General features: G+C 35.9%; 1 protein-coding gene across 2 annotated transcripts; it reads left to right on the top strand.

Moving 5' to 3' along the window:
* The first annotated feature begins 12,738 nt into the window (after window positions 1-12,738).
* Window positions 12,739-18,437, top strand: LOC114259531 (high mobility group B protein 3-like). Of its 2 annotated transcripts, XM_082909011.1 has the most exons (10): window positions 12,764-13,408; window positions 13,519-13,641; window positions 13,730-13,787; window positions 13,884-13,928; window positions 14,034-14,114; window positions 14,215-14,301; window positions 15,213-15,263; window positions 15,418-15,510; window positions 16,031-16,191; window positions 18,180-18,437. In XM_082909011.1, the coding sequence occupies exons 1-9, from the start codon at window positions 13,362-13,364 to the stop codon at window positions 16,058-16,060; spliced, it is 615 nt and encodes a 204-aa protein (XP_082765137.1). In that variant the 5' UTR covers window positions 12,764-13,361; the 3' UTR covers window positions 16,061-16,191; window positions 18,180-18,437. The 2 variants fall into 2 exon arrangements, with proteins under 2 accessions (XP_082765136.1, XP_082765137.1); XM_082909010.1 differs by lacking the exons at window positions 16,031-16,191; window positions 18,180-18,437 and having other exon boundaries at window positions 12,739-13,408; window positions 15,418-15,738.
* Window positions 18,438-19,160: the final 723 nt, after the last annotated feature.

Below are 19,160 nucleotides of genomic sequence, written 5' to 3'. Positions count from 1 at the left end.
ACTTTCGGATCAAACAAGGCTTTTATTCAAGAACACATGAATACTACTTTCTCTTTCTAAAACCAAACTTTCAATCAATGCATGGCTTGCAAATCAGGTTCGATCATGCAATGCAGCTAGATAAACATAAGGAACAACAAGAGTAAATCAAGAATCTAACCTCAATACACGAATCTAACGGTTTGATTTCTAGGAATTAAGCTCGAAAGCCCACTCTCTCACTCTAAAACTTCTTCTTCTTCTTCTAGAGCTTCTCTCTCTCAAGGCAAAGTTATGATACCAAATGATAGGTTCTACTCACTGCCGGCTGATTTAACACTCAGCTTGGACACGTGGCAACGGCTGGTTGGTTCTCCCCGAAAAGGTGGCTGACAGACCAGACAAAGTATGGCGAAAGGGTGTTTAACAAGTAAAGCGGCATGGCATTCTGACAAGGTACTGACATCGGGTGAAAACATCAGCTCCGATAGGTGAGGTATCTATGATCCCGGCTAGAGCGGACAACACTTGGCCTAGCTGTGCCACACCTCGGCCTAGATGTGCCACATCTCGGTCTAGGTCGCACCAATCCGGAACAAGATCTCTTGGGTTCAAGGATAACATCTCGACCTAGATGATACATTTCTCGGCCTTGATGATACACCTCGGCCTAGAAAATGACATCTCGGCCAATATGCCAGGACGAAGGTAGAGGTCAACGAAAGTGGTTTCAAGATGGTTCTGGCTTAAAGGTGACCTCGGCTAGACTCCCCGGAAAAGAACAAGACTCAACAAGTAAATTTCACATAAGTACAAACCAAGACAAAAATCTCATTGCAGTTAAGACAAGTCAAGAAAATTCACTACTGCAACTTAGCAAAACAAGATTATACAAATGCTCATGCCCGAGGCTAAGGTGGGGAATGAGGGTCACTACACAAAGATGAGTCACAATGGCTTGTAAGAAAACCTTGAGACAAGAGAAGAGTAGGAAAGGTAGAACAGGAGGCTCGGGGTGCCTGCTTAAGGCCATATAATGCTTTATTCAGTTTACACACTTGAGTATGATGAGAATCTACAATGAAACCTGGGGGTTGAGTCATATATACTTCTTCATGAAGAACACCATGGAGAAAAGCATTAGAAACATCCATTTGCTTGATTTGCCAACCAAAGTGAAGAGCAAGACACAGTAAAATGCGAATGGTAGGTTGTTGGCTACAGGACTGAAAGTGTTTTGATAGTCGATGCCCTCCTCTTGAAGATAGTCTTTGGCTACTAACCTAGCCTTGTATCAAGCAATAGAACCGTCAGAGTTCTTTTTGATTCTATACACTCATTTGCAGCCAATAACATTCTTGTTGGGGAGAAGATCAACTAGAGACCAGGTCTGCTGGGATTGAAGAGCATAAAATTCTTCCACTATAGCCTTAGTTCAATCGGGGAACTGAGTAGCTTCTTTATAGGAATTAGGTTCAGTAGGAACATGAGTAAGATGAGCAATAGAAGATAGAGAAGTAGACTTAGATCTCGTGATCATAGAATGAGAATTAACAGTAGAAGATGGAGATGCTGCAGGTAAAGAAATAGGTAAGTTAATATAGAGAGAAGAGATAGGAATGAATTGGAAGAGAGAAGAAGAAGAAGGTACAGGAACTGGAGGGATAGAAGTTGCAGGTATAGGAGAGATAGGAGTTGCAGAAGAAGGTATAGGGACTGCAGAAAGTGGTACAACAGATGGTGTAGGAGCTGTAGGTATAGACTGAGTAGTAGACACAGATGAAGAAACAGGACCAGAAAAAAGAATGCAACTGTGTAATAGATGGGCCTATAGCAAAACTAGTAAAAGAATAATAAGAAAAAGAAAAACAATTTTCATCAAAAAGAACATGTCTAGAAAGATAGACTTTACTAGTAATAAGATCAAGACATCTGTAACCTTTCACTAAGAGATGATAGCCAATGAAAACACATGGAAGAGATCGAGGTTGGAGCTTATGCTGAGTATAGGGTCTTAACCAAGGAAAGCACCGACAGCCAAAAGTTCTTAAGAAGGAATAGTCTGGAGGAGTGTGAAACAAGACTTCAAAAGGGGTGAGAAATTGGAGCTTAGTAGTAGGTAGTCGATTGATGAGTACTACTACTGCAACTAAAGCTTCAAACCAGAGATGCAAAGGTAATGAAGCATGATGCATTAAGGCAATAGTAGTCTTAATTAGGTGCATGTGCTTGCGTTCAGCCACCCCATTCTGTGCTGGAGTGTGAGGACATGTAAGGTGATGAAAAATGTCTTTAGCTTTAAGGAAATTTTGAAAATCATTTGATAAGTATTCCCCTCCATTATTACTCCTAAGGATCTTAAGCAAGGTTTTAAAAAGCGGCCGCAACCGTTACGTAACGCCATTACGTAACGGTTTTGGTAGTTACCGCCACTCGTTTGTTGTTAGGAAAAATATGCGATTCCCCACAAGTAAATCAATCAATGGGAATAAAAACTAATGCGGAAAAATTAAATCAAAGGCAACACAAGAAATTTTACATGGTTCCCTCAATGTGAGGTACGTCCACGGGATCGAAATCCGATTCCACTATCAACCAAATAAGTTCCAAACGATTACAAAAGAGACACTAATGGTCTCACAAAACCACCCTTAGGTGAATTCCAAATAATCACAAATAAACAAGAGGAAAGATCTCACCAAATAGATGAACAAAAATCTTCAAAATCAAAATTATAGAAGACCACAAATCTGAATCAAACTAGCAGCAAATCAATGACACTAAACCATCCGAAATGAAGTGAAGAAAAATTCCACACACCAGCAGCCGAACAATAGTGTTCTTTGATCCAAAAAATGAGATTTTTTCCAAGCACAATCTTCACCAAGAAAAGAATTGTTGCTGCCATTATTCTTTTCTCCCACAGCTCAAAAAACATAAACAATATATATCTATATATATTGTGAATCTAGGGTTTTGTAATCAAACCCTAATTGTTACCAAATTAGATTGGGTCTCCTCAAATATAATATATAAAAATATATTATACTAAACCAAGCCAAATTAAAATTCTTTAACAAACCAATTGGGTCCCACACTCCAATAAGGAGGTATACCCAACAATTCTCCCCCTACCGACTTAAGTGGAGATATCAACCATACCCGCCAAAGTTCGACACTTCAAATGTTTGTCCCTCGACAAAGTTTTTGTCAACATATCCGAAATATTATCATCCGTGTGAACCTTTTCGAGTTGTAATAACTTCGAATCTAACACATCACGAATCCAATGGTATCTCACATCAATGTGTTTCGATCTCGAATGAAAAGTAGAATTTTTACTCAAATGAATAGCACTTTGACTATCACAATAAAGCACATACTTTTCTTGCTTTAAACCCAACTCTTGCAAAAATTTCTTCAACCATAACTCTTCTTTGCAAGCTTCCGTAATGGCAATAAATTCAGCTTCGGTAGTTGAGAGAGCAACACATTTTTATAATTTAGATTGCCATGCAACAGCTCCCCCTGCAAAAGTCATCAAATACCCCGAAGTATATTTCCTAGAATCAACATCACCAGCCATGTCAGAATCTGTGAACCCATCAAGCATCGGCTTACCATCCCCAAAACACAAACACACCTTCGAAGTCCCTCGAAGATACCTTAAAATCCACTTTACCGCTGCCCAATGTTCTTTACCCAGATTAGAGAGAAAACGACTCACCACACCAACGGCGTGAGCAATATCCGGTCTTGTACAAACCATGGCGTACATCAAAGAACCAACTGCTGAAGCATAAGGAACTTTCAACATCTCTTCTTTGTCTTTCTCACTTGTAGGACATTGATTCGAACTAAGTTTGAAGTGACCCGCAAGTGGACAACCAACCGGCTTCGCTTTATCCATATTGAATCTCTCAAGAACTTTCTCAATGTAGCTTTCTTGAGACAACCAAATCAGCCCCTCTTTGCGATCACGAACAATTTTCATACCAAGAATTTGCTTTGTCGATCCCAAATCTTTCATAGCAAAAGACTTGCTCAACTCCAATTTCAACGTGTTTATCATGGTAGAATCTTGACCCACAATTAACATGTCATCAACATAAAGCAAAAGAAAAATAAATTTACCATCCGGAAAATTTTTCACAAACACACAATGGTCCGAAGTGGTTTTAGAAAAACCATTATTCATCATGAAAGAGTCAAATTTTTTGTACCATTGCCGTGGGGCTTGCTTGAGACCATACAAACTTTTCTTCAATTTGCAAACAAATTTCTCTTTCCCTTTCTCCACAAAACCTTCCAGTTACTCCATGTAAATTTCTTCTTCAAGATCACCATGCAGAAATGCGGTCTTCACATCAAGTTGCTCAACTTCAAGGTTCATACTTGCAGCCATGCCAAGTACAACCCGAATAGAAGACATCTTCACAACTAGCGAGAAAATATCATCAAAGTCAATACCTTTCTTTTGCCCAAAACCTTTCACAACAGGACGTACCTTGTACCTCAGATTCTTGCCATCATTCTTCAATTTGAAGACCCACTTATTTTTCAGAATTTTCCTCCCTTTAGGTAACTTCACTAAATCATAAGTGTGGTTTTCAAGTAAGGAGTTCATCTCCTCTTCCATGGCCTTTTTCCAATCACCTTTCTTTGCATGCTCAATTGCTTCTTGATAGCTCTCCGGCTCCCCTTGATCAGAAATCAACACAAATTCATTGGGATGATACTTTCTTGAAGGTTGTCGGTCCCTTGTAGATTTCCTCAACTCAAGTTGTGGTGGTGGCTCTTGAGTTGGATGCTCTTCCTCAATTTCGGGCTCAACTTCATTTTGAATAGCATCATCCTCTACATCTTCAATAGGTGGCTGCACATCTCCCCCATTTTCATCATCCACCGAAGATGAAGGAGATGGATCCATGTCAATGAGATCACTAGTTTTTGGCTCCGGTTGATCACCTTTGCCAAAGTCTTCAATTGTTTGGTCCTCAAGAAACACAACATCACGGCTTCGAATAACTTTCTTGTCGACCGGATCCCACAATCTATACCCAAACTCATCACTCCCATAGCCAAGAAAAATACATTGTCTTGACTTGCTAGCAAGCTTGGACCTCTCATCCTTTGGAATGTGAACAAAAGCTCGGCAACCAAACACTCTCAAGTGCTCATAAGACACATCTTTACTGGTCCAAACTCTTTCTAGAACATCACCATTCAAAGGATAGGAAGGTGACAAATTGATCACGTCAACCGCTGTCTTCAATGCCTCACCCCAAAAGGATCTTGGCAATTTAGCTTGTGAAAGCAAACACCTTGTTCTTTCCACAATGGTGCGGTTCATCCTCTCGGCAACTCCATTTTGTTGAGGAGTCTTCTTAACTGTCTTTTGATGCCGAATACCTTGGCTGTGACAATACTCATCAAATGGCCCAATGTATTCACCACCATTGTCTGATCGGATGCACTTCAATTTCTGTCCTGTTTCTCTTTCAACCATGGCCTGAAAATGCTTAAATACTTCTAGAACTTGATCTTTAGTTTTTAGTAGAAAAGCCCAAACTTTCCTTGAATAATCATCAATGAAAGTAACAAAATAAAATGCACCACTATGTGTTCTAACTTTTAAAGGACCACAAACATCCGAATGAATCAACTCCAAAACATTTTCTTTTCTAGAAGCAACATTTTTATGAAAAGAAACTCTATGTTGTTTACCCGCCAAACAATGAATACAAGTTTTAAGATGTGTACCTTTCAAACCGGGTAGAAGCTCTTTCTTGAACAAAACTTGCAGCCATTTTTCACTCATATGGCCAAGCCACTTGTGCCACAATTCGGTAGAAGTATCATCTTGAAGTGCATTGACAACACCTTTACAAATTTTTCCTTGCATCGAATAAAGTGTATGAGTCTTCTTGCACTTAGCCACCACCAAAGAACCCTTTGTGAGCTTCCATATTCCATCACCAAATTTGTTGTTGAAGCCTTCATCATCTAGCTTCCCAGTAGAGATCAAATTGAGGCGAATGTCGGGAACATGCCTCACATCTTTAAGCAACAACTTGCAGCCCAAATTTGTTTCCAAGCAAACATCACACATGCCGATAATCTTGGACAAACCTTCATTACCCATTCGAACAGTACCACAATCTCCTGCAGTGTAGGTAGTGAAGAAATCAACTCGAGAAGTCACATGAAAAGAAGCACCAGAATCAATCACCCAATTGCTCTCTTGGCCCACAAAATTGATACAATCATCTTCACAAACGACCATGAGATCACCATTGGTAGTAACTGCTGTTGTGTCTTCTTGCTTCTTATCCACACTTTTGTCACGCCTTTTCTCCTTGTTCTTGAGCTTTCGGCATTCCCGCTTCATGTGCCCTTTCTCATGACAATAATAGCACTCAATGCCTTTCTTTGAAAAAGAACCATCTTTTGATTTGTCACGGCTTTGATCACGACCATGAGGAGTCTTACTCCTCCCCCTTGTTTTGCTTCGGCCTCTCACAACGAATGCTTCCGAATGAGAGGAACCCGCTGATTTTCTTCTAGTTTCTTCATTCAACAGGCTACTAGTAACTTGGCCCATTGTGACAACTCCATCAGGCGCCGAATTACTGACGGTTACAACCAAAGTCTCCCAACTTTCGGGCAAAGAACTAAGTAACATCAAAGCCTGCAACTCATCATCAAAAACAATTTTCATAGAAGCAAGTTGGTTAACAATACTCTTTATTTCATTCAGATGTTCCAGAATAGGGCTGCCCTCTTTATATTTTAAATTAACCAACTTACGAAACATAAAAGCTTTATTTGTGGTTGATTTTCTATCATAAAGGCTCTCTAATTTTTTCCATAAATCATGTGCCGAAGTTTCAGTAGCAACATGATGAAACACACTGTCATCAATCCATTGACGGATAATACCAACGACTTTTCGATTAAGCCTATTCCATTCATCATCTTTCATACCATCGGGTTTGCCACTATCACCCTCAATGGGTCCATACAAATCTTTACAAAATAATAGGTCCTCCATTTTAGTTTTCCAAGTTAACCAATTGCTTCCATTGAAGCTAGACATACGACCCACATTCCCCTCCATTGATTTACACAAATAAATAAACCCAAATAAACCGTATGCTCTGATACCAGTTGTTAGGAAAAATATGCGATTCCCCACAAGTAAATCAATCAATGGGAATAAAAACTAATGCGAAAAAATTAAATCAAAGGCAACACAAGAAATTTTACGTGGTTCTCTCAATGTGAGGTACGTCCACGGGATCGAAATCCGATTCCACTATCAACCAAATAAGTTCCAAACGATTACAAAAGAGACACTAATGGTCTCACAAAACCACCCTTAGGTGAATTCCAAATAATCACAAATAAACAAGAGGAAAGATCTCACCAAATAGATGAACAAAAATCTTCAAAATCAAAATTATAGAAGACCACAAATCTGAATCAAACTAGCAGCAAATCAATGACACTAAACCATCCGAAACGAAGTGAAGAAAAATTCCACACACCAGCAGCCGAATAATAGTGTTCTTTGATCCAAAAAGTGAGATTTTTTCCAAGCACAATCTTCACCAAGAAAAGAATTGTTGCTGCCATTATTCTTTTCTCCCACAGCTCAAAAAACATAAACAATATATATCTATATATATTGTGAATCTAGGGTTTTGTAATCAAACCCTAATTGTTACCAAATTAGATTGGGTCTCCTCAAATATAATATATAAAAATATATTATACTAAACCAAGCCAAATTAAAATTCTTTAACAAACCAATTGGGTCCCACACTCCAATAAGGAGGTATACCCAACACCGTTACTGCCGCTTTTGCAGTGTGATTGAGATTCACAAGTGTGTTGGCCGTAGCGGCTGTCGTAGCGGTCGTAATGGTGCTGTAACGGCCTGTTACGCACCGTTATGTAACGGTTCTGAATTGCTTCTTTCGAAAAAAAAAAAAAAAAAAAAACTGAAAATGGGGGAAGAGAGAAGAGGAAAGATGAAAAGGGAAGATGGAGGAGTAAGAAATAGAGAGAGAAAAGAGAGAAGATGATGAACATGTTATTGATTTGTTAAAGCTGTAAGACCTATACTATTCTATTCAGCTATTATCACTCAACCATTTTGTTTGTATGCGTCTATCTATATATATTGTTTGAAAATAATAATAATAATAATAATAATAATAATAATAATAATAATAATAATAATAATAATAAGTGTGGTCATTATCTATTTATATATATATATATATATATAGGCTATTATTTATTCTTGTACTTTTGTCATTGTTTAGTGATTGATTTTTTTTGTAAAATATCTAGAAAACATAACACCTATAATTATATATTAATATAGTTTTTATACATGTCAATTTTTTTTGATTAGTTTATTTTATTTTTATTTACTAGTTATTCAAAAAGAGAATGAATATTCAAGTGATCCAAACCCAAACAAAAAAAAAATCTTTATAATTTATTTTTTAATTTTTATATGATTACATTAGCATGTATAATTTATTTTTTAAAACTATTCAAATTAAAAGTTGCATATGCTTCCACAAGTGTAATAATTAAAAAAAATAATTTTATACATCTAAGTCCAATAAAAAAAAAAATTTGTTGCCACAAGCATAATATGGATTTAGGACATATAAAGTCATTAATTATTAAAATAAAATATAAAAAACTCAGTTTATAGTGATTTAAAAATATAAAATATATTGGATCATATTTAAAAATTTACAAAAATTGATCAATATTTATTTTAAAACCCAATAAATATGATTATGGGGAAAAAATATGCGTATTGGTAAGTTTTTTTTTTAAATTGTGCAAAAAATAAAAAAATTCATGGTTCCGATTACCACAACCGTTACGCTACGACCTTTACACCCCGCAACCGCGTCACCGCCACCGTTACGGCGACCACAACTGCTTTTCAGAACCTTGATCTTAAGAGAAGTAGAAAATTGAGTTTCAACTAAGGCCTTGAATTCAAGAAGTTTAGAAAACACCTCATTCTTGTAATGCAAAGGAAATAACCAAGCAAATTTGTTGAAATCATCAATGAAAACAACATAGTACTTGTAACCAGATACAGATGTAGAAAATGAGCCCCAAACATCTGAATGAATAAGAGCTAAAGGTATATTAACAGTGGAATTAGACAAACTAAATGGTAATCTATGTGTCTTAGAGACACAACATGCAGTACACAATCTTGACAAAGTGTGTGAAGACAAATGTAAAGTGCGTACAACGTGTTGAAGCTTTTTAGATAAAGGATGACCAAGTCGAAGATGCCAATTTGGACTTGATTGCTCAACAGGTACATGTGCAGCAGAGATGGAAACTGTATTGGTAAAGCAAGATTGAGGACAAGCAGCTGATATGGAGGCTAGAGAAATGAATGAAGCATGGGAAAGACCTTGAGAATGAAGACCTATATACAGGATTTTCTTGGTAGCTTTGTCCTGAACAAGAAAACCATCAGCATCAAATGTAATAGAGCAATTGTTATCTGAAACCAACTTATGCACAGAAAGTAAGTTAGAAGAGATGCGAAGAACATGGAGAATGTTATGAAGATACAGAAGATGAGAAGGAGTGGGTAGTAGTTCATTACCAATGTGATAAATAGGAAGAGTAGAACCATCACCAATTGTGACTTGATCAATACCTTGATAAGGTTGATATTCAGATAGATGATTTAAGTCATTTGTGATATGACTAGTAGATGTTGAATCAACATACCAAGTAGGAGGAATAGGTGAACTCTGAGAAGTAGAAGCAGAGGCCACATAAGCTTTAGGTATGGGTGGCTTGGTAGAAGCTTGAAAACTTTGATCCATTCAATAGCAACATTCCAAGGTTGTATGATTGTATTTGCCACAGATCTAACATACAATTCCAGAACTAGTACCAATTTGAGAAGGAACACCAGATGATTGAGAAGTTTGATGAGAATTGTGAAAATTTTGCCTTCCTCCTCTACGAGAACCTCTGAAATATCTGCCACCTCTGGAGGATGAAGGACCTCGAAAACCTCTTCCTCTAGCAGAACCACCTTGATGAGAATAAGATTTTGTAGTTGCAGCATAGGCAAATTGAACTTAAAACCTCATATCACAAAAAGTGTTACACAACTATTAAATCAAATGTCCTCATTCATACCTCAATTATAAAATTAACCACTTTATATGAGATAAGGGATTTCACATAATTTTATAAATTTAATTCTAACTAAATAATCCCATCATAGTAACAAATCACTACAAGAAAAGTGGGTTTATGAGAGGGAACTATTTGCGACGGCACACTTGCCGTCTCAAAAAGTCACTTTTTGCGACGGCAGAAAAAGCCGTCTTAACAAAGCAGAGTATTTGCGACGGCACCATTTGCCGTCTCAAAAAACCAGAGCATTTACGACAGCATAATTTGCCGTCTCAAAAAATGAGAGCATTTGCGACGGTATTTTCTGCTGTCGCAAATACTCTCATTTTTTGAGACGGCAAATTGTGCCGTCGCAAATGCTCTGCTTTTTTGAGACGGCAAATGGTGCCGTCGCAAATATTCTGCTTTTTTGAGACGGCATTTTCTACCGTCGCAAAAAGTGACTTTCGTGTTTTTTTTTAGTGAATATTTTTAAAATTTTAAATATTTTTTTTAGATGCACCTTACTTAGATGTATCTACAAAAAAAATTATGAAAAAATATTTTTAAAAATTAATAAATACATAAAAATACCAAAAAAAAATGTATTGAATTATTGTATTTTTGGTATTTAGTGAATTTTTAAAAGATTTTTTTTACAATTTTTTTAATTTTTAGGTGTATTTATGTTAGGTGTGTCTAAATATTAAAAAAAATACTTAGAATATTAAAAAAATTCAGTAAAAATAATATAACACGAAAAACAAGAAAGTATAATTTTCTCAAAAGAGTTTTTGGAAAACTCTAATCTAGCATAGTGATTGTGGTTTTGAGACAGCTTCATATATATACAGTCACAAAATGGTTTGAATAAATTCAACGTTATTTTTTTGTCGCAAAAAAAATTAAAAAAAAACAATGTCGTCTTACTCTTTTGATATAGCATTTCTCTTTTCATTCATTTTTTCATCTTCCTGTCTCTCTGTCTCTGTCTCTATCTCTCTCTCTCTTCTCTTTATCTCTTTCACTCACTACTCTTCTTTCTCTGTCTGTTTCTCTCTCTCATTTTCTCTCTGTGTCTCTCGCCTATCTCTCTTCTCTCTATCTCTCTCATCTGTTTTCTCTCTCTGTCTCTCTCGCTCATCTCTCTTCTCTCTATCTCTCTCTCTTATCTTTCTATCTCTCTCTATCTCTCCCGTCCATTTCTCTTCTCTCTCTGTCTCTCTCTCTTTTTCTGTGTCTCTCTCTCGCTCATCTCTTTTCGCTCTATTTCTCTTTTTTTTGTCTATCTCTCGCTCATCTCTTGTTTCTCTCTCTTTTTCTATCTCTCCCTCTATCTCTCTCTCTCTCTATCTCTTTTTCTGTCTATCTCTCTCTCACTCATCACTCTTCTCTCTCTCTCTCTCTCTCTCTCTCTTTGTGTGTCTACTTGTCTATTTGTGTATTTTTCCCTCACTATGTTCGCCTTGCTCACTCTCTTACTCCCATCACTCATCTTTCTTCTTTCTCTCACTCATCACTCATCTTTCTTCTCTCTTCGTCTCTCTCTTTTTCTACGTCTTTCTCTCGATCATCTCTTTTCGTTCTCTTTCTCTCCCTCTCTTTGTCTATCTCTTGCTCATCTCTTGTTTCTCTCTATTTTTCTATATGTCTCTCTCTCTATATATATATATATATATCTCTTTCTCTCTTTGTCTCTCTCTCACTTATCACTCTTCTCTCTCTCTTTCTCTCTCTGTGTCCATTTGTCTGTCTCTCACTCTTCTCTCTCTCTCTATGTGTCTGTCTATCTGTTTGTCTCTCTCCCCCATTGTGTTCACCTTGCTCACTCTCTCCATCATCTCTTCTCTATTTACCGAGCTCTCCACTACAAGAAAATACACTTTGTCTCTCTTTCGCTCATCACTTTGTCTCTGTCTGTCTGTCTATCTCTCTCTTTCTCTCTTCTCTATCTGTCTCTCACTCATCTCTCTCTCACCACCCATCTTCTCTACCACATTCACCACTACTGCAAATGCAATTCCACTACTACCACTGTTGTCACTCAATCTCTACAACTATCATTACTACCACCATCGCTACCACTCCACTACCACCACTACTACTACCATTATCTCTCATCCACAATCGCTATTCTATCTCCTCTACAACTACCACAACTTCACCACTTATCTCCTTCACCATCACTACCACCACCACTATCACCTCTTATCCACCACTTTCACCACTACTACCACTTCCCATCCTCTACCACAAAAAATTAGTTCTTGATTTTTAGTAACAAAAAAAAAAAAATGGGCCGCAAAATTTTTTTTTTCATTGATCACAAAAAATTAACTTTATTTTAATAGAAAATATTATCCCTACTTCTACCAAATAAAAAAAATTAATAATTTTTTATTCATTAAAATAATATATGAAACAAATAAATTTTCAACCTTATTAAATGAAAAAAATTCATTAACAATCAAAAAAGATTATTTTAATAAAAAATATTTTTTTTTGGCAACGGCATCCTTCATTGCAAAAAAAAAAAGTCATTTTATTATTTAAATATTCATTTATAATGAAAATCAAAAAAAAAAATTCATTTGTAATCTCTTCCAATATTCATTTGTAATGAAAATCAAAAAAAAAAATTCATTTGTAATCTCTTCCCCCTCCTTTCCATTCCCGCTCGGGTTTCCCCCCACCCCAAACCCAAAATCCCCAATCTCTTGAACCGAAATCCCCAATCTCAAAATCCCTAATCTCTTCTTACGTCTCTCTCTCTCTCTCTCTCTCTCTCTCTCTCTCTCTCTCCGTCTCAATTTGTTTCAGATGCTGATTCGGATGATTCACGGTCTAGGAGGAAGATAAAGAGCACGAGTTCTAGGCATAGAAGTAGGAAATCGGAATCAAATATCAACATACATACATACAGACTTGTTTGAATCGTCAATCAAATATCAACCAATCGATATCGATGGCTTCATCTTCGGATTCCATGGACAACACTTTCAGAGCTCGAGTCCAGAAGATCTTCGGGTCTCTCTCATCATCATCATCATCGCTAAGCCCTCCGTGGTCTCTCACCGACGGCGAGGTCGAGAAGAGAGAGTGGCGACGACCCTCCTCCGCCAAAGACGACGACCAAACCCCCATTTCTTTCTCTTTCAATGGCCTTGCTTGTAGGGTTGTAGGGTTCCGCCATGAAAGGAGGTAGATCGAAAACGGAGACCAAAAGGACCGATAGCAAGTAAGTTTTGTTTGCCTTGTTGTTTTTGGAGTTTTTAGATCTGAGATCTATTATGTGTGTGATTCAGAGTGTGTTTTTTTGGTATTGAAGATTGATTTTTTTGTTGTTAGGCTTTCGGTGAAGAGAGGTGCTCCGAGCGAGAAGGCTAGTAAAAAGCCAGCGGTGAAGAAGGGGAAGGCTGCCAAGGACCCTAACAAGCCGAAGAGGCCTGCTAGTGCTTTCTTTGTTTTCATGTGATCATCTATTTTCCTTTCTCTTGCATGAAAATCGTTGTTAGATCTGTATATTCTGCGTCAATGAATATATTTTTAAATGTTTTAGGGAGGAGTTTAGGAAAACATACAAAGAGAAGCATCCTAATAACAAATCCGTAGCCGACGTGAGTGTTTTCACCTCATTTGTTTTACAGATTTCTGATTTGTGGATTTTGTTCGAGTTTGATTTCAATTTTTATTGTTTTTGGAATGTGGATTAGGTTGGTAAGGCTGGAGGAGATAAATGGAAATCTTTGTTAGATGCTGTGAGTAATTCAATTCCAAATAATAATTTGATTTTGATTTATTCTCTGAAATCAAATATATTTACTTGTTATTGTTGTTCAACTTTTATGTTTTGAAAAAATTAGGAGAAAGCTCCCTACGTTGCGAAGGTAGAGAAAAGGAAGACCGAATACAATAAAACTCTTGAAGCTTATAACAAGAAAATGGTAACATTCTTCATGATTCAATTAATTTACTATTATTCAATCAATCCCTAGATGTTTTAGGAAATTATTATTTGATTATTTGCAATAATGGTTGGTATAGGCTGAGGGTCCAGCTGATGAAGAAGAGTCTGACAAATTAAGATCGGAGGTGAACGATGAGGATGACGAAGACGATGAGAATTGGGAGGTTAGTTTTATTATATTCGGTCTTGCTTGAAGTTGTAGGGTTGCTTGTAATATGTTTCTTTATATATATTTGGATGAGTGTGGGAATTTTTAAAGTTATTCGTAGATGCATTGCTTATTTACTTAGAAAAGCTAGGGAAAATTGTGGAATAGATTTTTGAATTCTCGTTTTTCATTGTTTGGATCCAGATAAAAGGAATTAGCCTACGATAACTGTTTGCCTTATTTTTGTTGAATTTTTCAAACATCGAGATCAAATCTGATCTGATCTACCTTTTTCATAATTTTCCCCCCTTAAGCTTCATTTCAATTTGAGGTTGCAAATAGTTCTTATTAGCATGCACTGGTTACTGAAGTTTGTTCAAATGAAAACATCGTTCTACATTGATCCATTGATAATTATTCTGCGATTAATAGAAGAGACAGTGATGAGAGTCCTCTACTTAATTTTTTGAAGTGCAGTACTGTATGTCAGATGTTACCTTTATCTTGAATCAGTTGCTAATTTGCTATTGATATATTGTTTACTCTGTTTGGGTGGGGTGATTTGTTGAGAAATGATGACAAAGAGAACTTTTTTCCATGTTTGGTTTATAAGTTGAGTGAGAAACGGTTAGAAAGAGAACTCCCTTACTAAGTCTATTTCGTAATAGAAATGATGACAAAGAGAACTTTTTTTCAATGTTTCACTTTTGGCCTTGTGATTCCAACCAAGCATCAAGCTTTCATTAACTTTATTTTTTTTAAAAAGAAAATTAAGATTTCGTTCTTGTTACTACTAGCCATTTAAAATTTTCATCCATTTAACATGCAATGTTTTCAGCATCTTAAGCACATGTATGTACAGAAAAAAGAAAAAAGAAGCTTCAGATAGTATTAGAATTGCTACCTAATTTGCTACTTTAATTACAGGTCTACGCTCTGTCTTGGCTGGTCATTGTTGCTGCAATGATCATCTTGAAGGTTAGTAGTACTCAAATTCTAAAGATTTATCTGCTTAATCTAAATTGTTCTGGATTTAAAAAAAAAAAGAAAAAAGGTTCTAATTCATTTATTTATATATATTTTCTTTCTGGTTGTACTATAATTTATCAAATGATGTGTCTTTCAACTGCAGATTGTGTCCATGGGTAGGAAGAAGTTTAGTGCAGATTTCCAGGTGATGTTCAGACTTCTCAAGCTGTTCCTGTTTATTGGATCTGTGGTCACTGTTGTCACTTTGTTCGCATTCCTCAGTCTTACTGTTTATTTTATTGCTTTTTTTTTTTTTTAGCTAACCAAAATGAGATTTTAATCCTTGCGTTTAATAGAAATAGTAACTGATGCAATTGTTGTTTGGACCTTAAGACGTGAATTATTTACTATCAGTATGTTCTTACACTTCTATTGTCATGTACAAAACTCTATATTTCACAGAAATATATGTGCTTATTTTCAATTTCTGGGTTAAAGATTTACAACTTCATTTTATCTATATGCAAAATTTAATTGCCAAGATCTTCTCGCTTCTGTCTTCATTGCTTGCGTGTTTGTTCATTTCTCTGTGTGGGTTTTTCTTCGGACCTACTCCTGATATCTAGTTGTTATATTTGAAATTTCTTTTGAATGAGCAGTCCTTGTGCCCCTCATGATTGAGTGAACATACGTAGACATGCCCAGTCCTTTGAGGAAATTTTCCGTGTGATTGTTCTTTCCGAGTTTGGCAAGATTTTTTGTTGTTTATCATTCAGGTGAAGCAATCTCTGGAGGAAAATTGGTGATTGATGTTGCATATTTTGGATTCCACATCTATAGTGAGATTGATGAACTCTGCGGGAAGACATCTTGCCCCATTTCTGCTGGTGATTTTTTAATTTCTCACTCTCAGGATTTACCTGGGTTCATTCCACCGGTAAGTCAACTTATAATTTAATTGTTGCAATGATATTGTGCATTAACATACTATGTGTTTATTTCATGTTTAGAACAACCCAGGTCCAATTGGTGGCTTTCGTTTGTGGTTTGGAATCAATCAAAGACAGCTTGCAATCTCATCTGGAACCAAGGTTATAAAAAGCGGCCGCAACCGTTACGTAACGCCGTTACGTAACGGTTTTGGCGGTTACCGCCACCCGTTACGGCCGCTTTTGTAGTGTGATTGAGATTCACAGGTGCGTCGGCCGTAGCGGCTGCTGTAGCGGTCGTAACGGTGCCGTAACAGCCGTAACGGCCTGTTACGCACCGTTACGTAACGGTTCCAAACTATTTCTTTCAAAAAAACACAAAAAAAAACTGAAAATGTGAGAAGAGAGATAGAGAGAAGAGGGAAGATAAAGAGAGAAAATAGAGGAGCAAGAGATAGAGAGAGAAAGAAGAGGGAAGATGAAGAACATATTATTGATTTGTTGAAACTATACGATGTATGCTATTCTATTTAGCTGCTATCACTAAACCATTTTGTTTGTGTGTGTCTATCTATATATTATTTGAAAATAATAATAATAATAATAATAAGTGTGGTTATTATCTATTTGGTTTGGTTAAAATATGTATATATATATATATATTTAGGCTCTTATTTATTCTTTTACTTTTGTCATTATTTATCTTATATATAATAATTAGTGATTGATTTTTTGTAAAATATAAAGTCATTAATTATTAAAATAAAATGTAAAAAACTCAGTTTATAGTGATTTAAAAATATGAAATATATTGGATCATACTTAAAAATTTATAAAAATTGATCAATATTTATTTTTAACCCAATAAATATGATTATGGAAAAAAAATATGCGTATCGGTAAGTTTTTTTCAAATTGTGCAAAAAATAAAAAAATTCACGGTTCCGGTTACCGCAACCGTTACACTACGGCCTTTACACCCCGCAACCGTAACCGCGTCACCGCCACCGTTACGGCGACCGCAACCGCTTTTCAGAACCTTGTCTGGAACGCATTAATAAAAAGCAATTTTTTCTAATTTCTTAGCCTCTCTCTTTCCAGGGATTGCAACTTCTGATGGCATGCCTTTGTAGTCGCTATTGCTTGGTGATGATTGCCTTAGGTTAGGCCTTTAGGAGTAAAACATAGTAATGAATTTTTTTGTAATGGTTTGTATTGCTTGCCTTAGTAACTTTCAGCCGAAGCCTATGTTTTTTGAAATTGCATTACTACGAAAATGGTTGTATTATGATGTGATTCAATGTATTGGAAATACAAAACATATAGTAACTAGTATTTTCACTCCATTCGGGAAAAGAAAATGATCCATAGCTATCAAAACATCCAAGCAAGGTTAGGCGATAGCCCTGTAGGTAGCCTAGGGGCTGTAACCCTGATTGCTTAGGCAATATCTTTGGTTGTTTTTCTGGAAACTTTATAACTTGAATCTGTTGCTTGGCATACCTTTATAACTTATTTGGTCTATATAGTAGCAGTACATATGAATTTTGCCAACTCAAGTATGACATCATTACATCACTGTAATCCTTAGAAAATAATTTTAATTGTCAACAGTTGGGGGAAAAACTGTCATGGCATCGGTCACAACATTCATAATCCATCAAAATCAAGTCAATAACATCAAATTAAATATTGATAGAAAGATAGCTACTTAATTGAATATGGAATTGGTTAGAAAGTTTTTGTTTATTAGTCGTATTGTCTATCTTGCCTTGTTACACATTGTTGAAGTTAAGTACTTTTTCAGATTAATTTCAAAGATCTGCTTTTTTTCATTGTTGCGATTATTGTTAATTTCTAAGAACAATGGATGCCCAGTTAGGAGAAATTAATAGTGTTTTTCATTGTTTAGGTTGTAAGTTTAGGGTTCAAAGAACAATCTTACTTTGTATGTGCCTTTTACCATGGAGCTTATAATGTTTTGATATATATACAGGGTACATACATTCTTACAATGAAGATGGAAGATGGAAACAAAAATCAGTTGACTTGCATCAACTTTGATTTCAGCATTGGGTTTTTTGTGTCTGACGCTGTAGAGCTTTGAAGATTGGTTTCATCAGCCACCGCTTGTAGCGTATAATCAATGTATATGATGAAGTTCTTTTATCTACTGACCTTACATCTATTTCTGCCTTTCCAGTGTCATGTGATGTTGATTATGACTATCAATCATATCTGTACATTTGATCCATGTGCCTAAAATTATTTCCACATTTGTGATAATTGTTTAAGTGTACTCATGACTTCCCTTTAATGTTAAATCAGGTAATTGTGATAAAAATTAGCGAGTGATTGATCATTGTGAATAAATAGAAAGTCCACTACAGAAACTTCGTTGACACTATCATAAACCTTGATGCGTAATTATATGAATGGAAAAATATTTTATTATGAAGAAATTGTTATTTTTATATTATTATGGAGAAATTTTAATATTTTTAATATTTTTATCGTAGGATGTTTTTTTCTTTTTTGTGACGGCATTACACCGTCACAAAAAATAGAAAATTTTAATATTTTTATTAATTTTGTTACAGGTTTTACTTTTTGCGACGGCATTATACTGTCACAAAAAATAGAAATTTTATTATTTAAAATAGAAATTTTATTATTTTTTAATACTTTTTGCGACAGCATTACACTGTCGCAAAAAATAGAAATTTTCATATTTTTAATACTTTTTGTGACGGCACCACACCGTCACAAAAAATAGTGTTTTTGCCGTTGAAAAAAAAGACTATTAGCGACGGTATTTTTTGCCGTCTCAAATAACATTTTTAGCGACGGTAAAATAGTGCCGTCGCAAAAAATTCAAGAAATTTCAAACGTTATTAGCGACTGCACAGTGCCGTCGCAAAAAGGCAAAAATGTCGTCGCAAAACATTAGCGACGGCACTGTGCCGTCGCAAAAACT

This window comes from Camellia sinensis, chromosome 15 (genome assembly GCF_055761805.1).
Source record: "Camellia sinensis isolate YWXY chromosome 15, ASM5576180v1, whole genome shotgun sequence".
Taxonomy (NCBI): domain Eukaryota; kingdom Viridiplantae; phylum Streptophyta; class Magnoliopsida; order Ericales; family Theaceae; genus Camellia; species Camellia sinensis.
The sequence above is the reverse complement of the archived record's forward strand: the minus strand, read 5'-3'. Positions and strand labels throughout refer to the sequence as shown.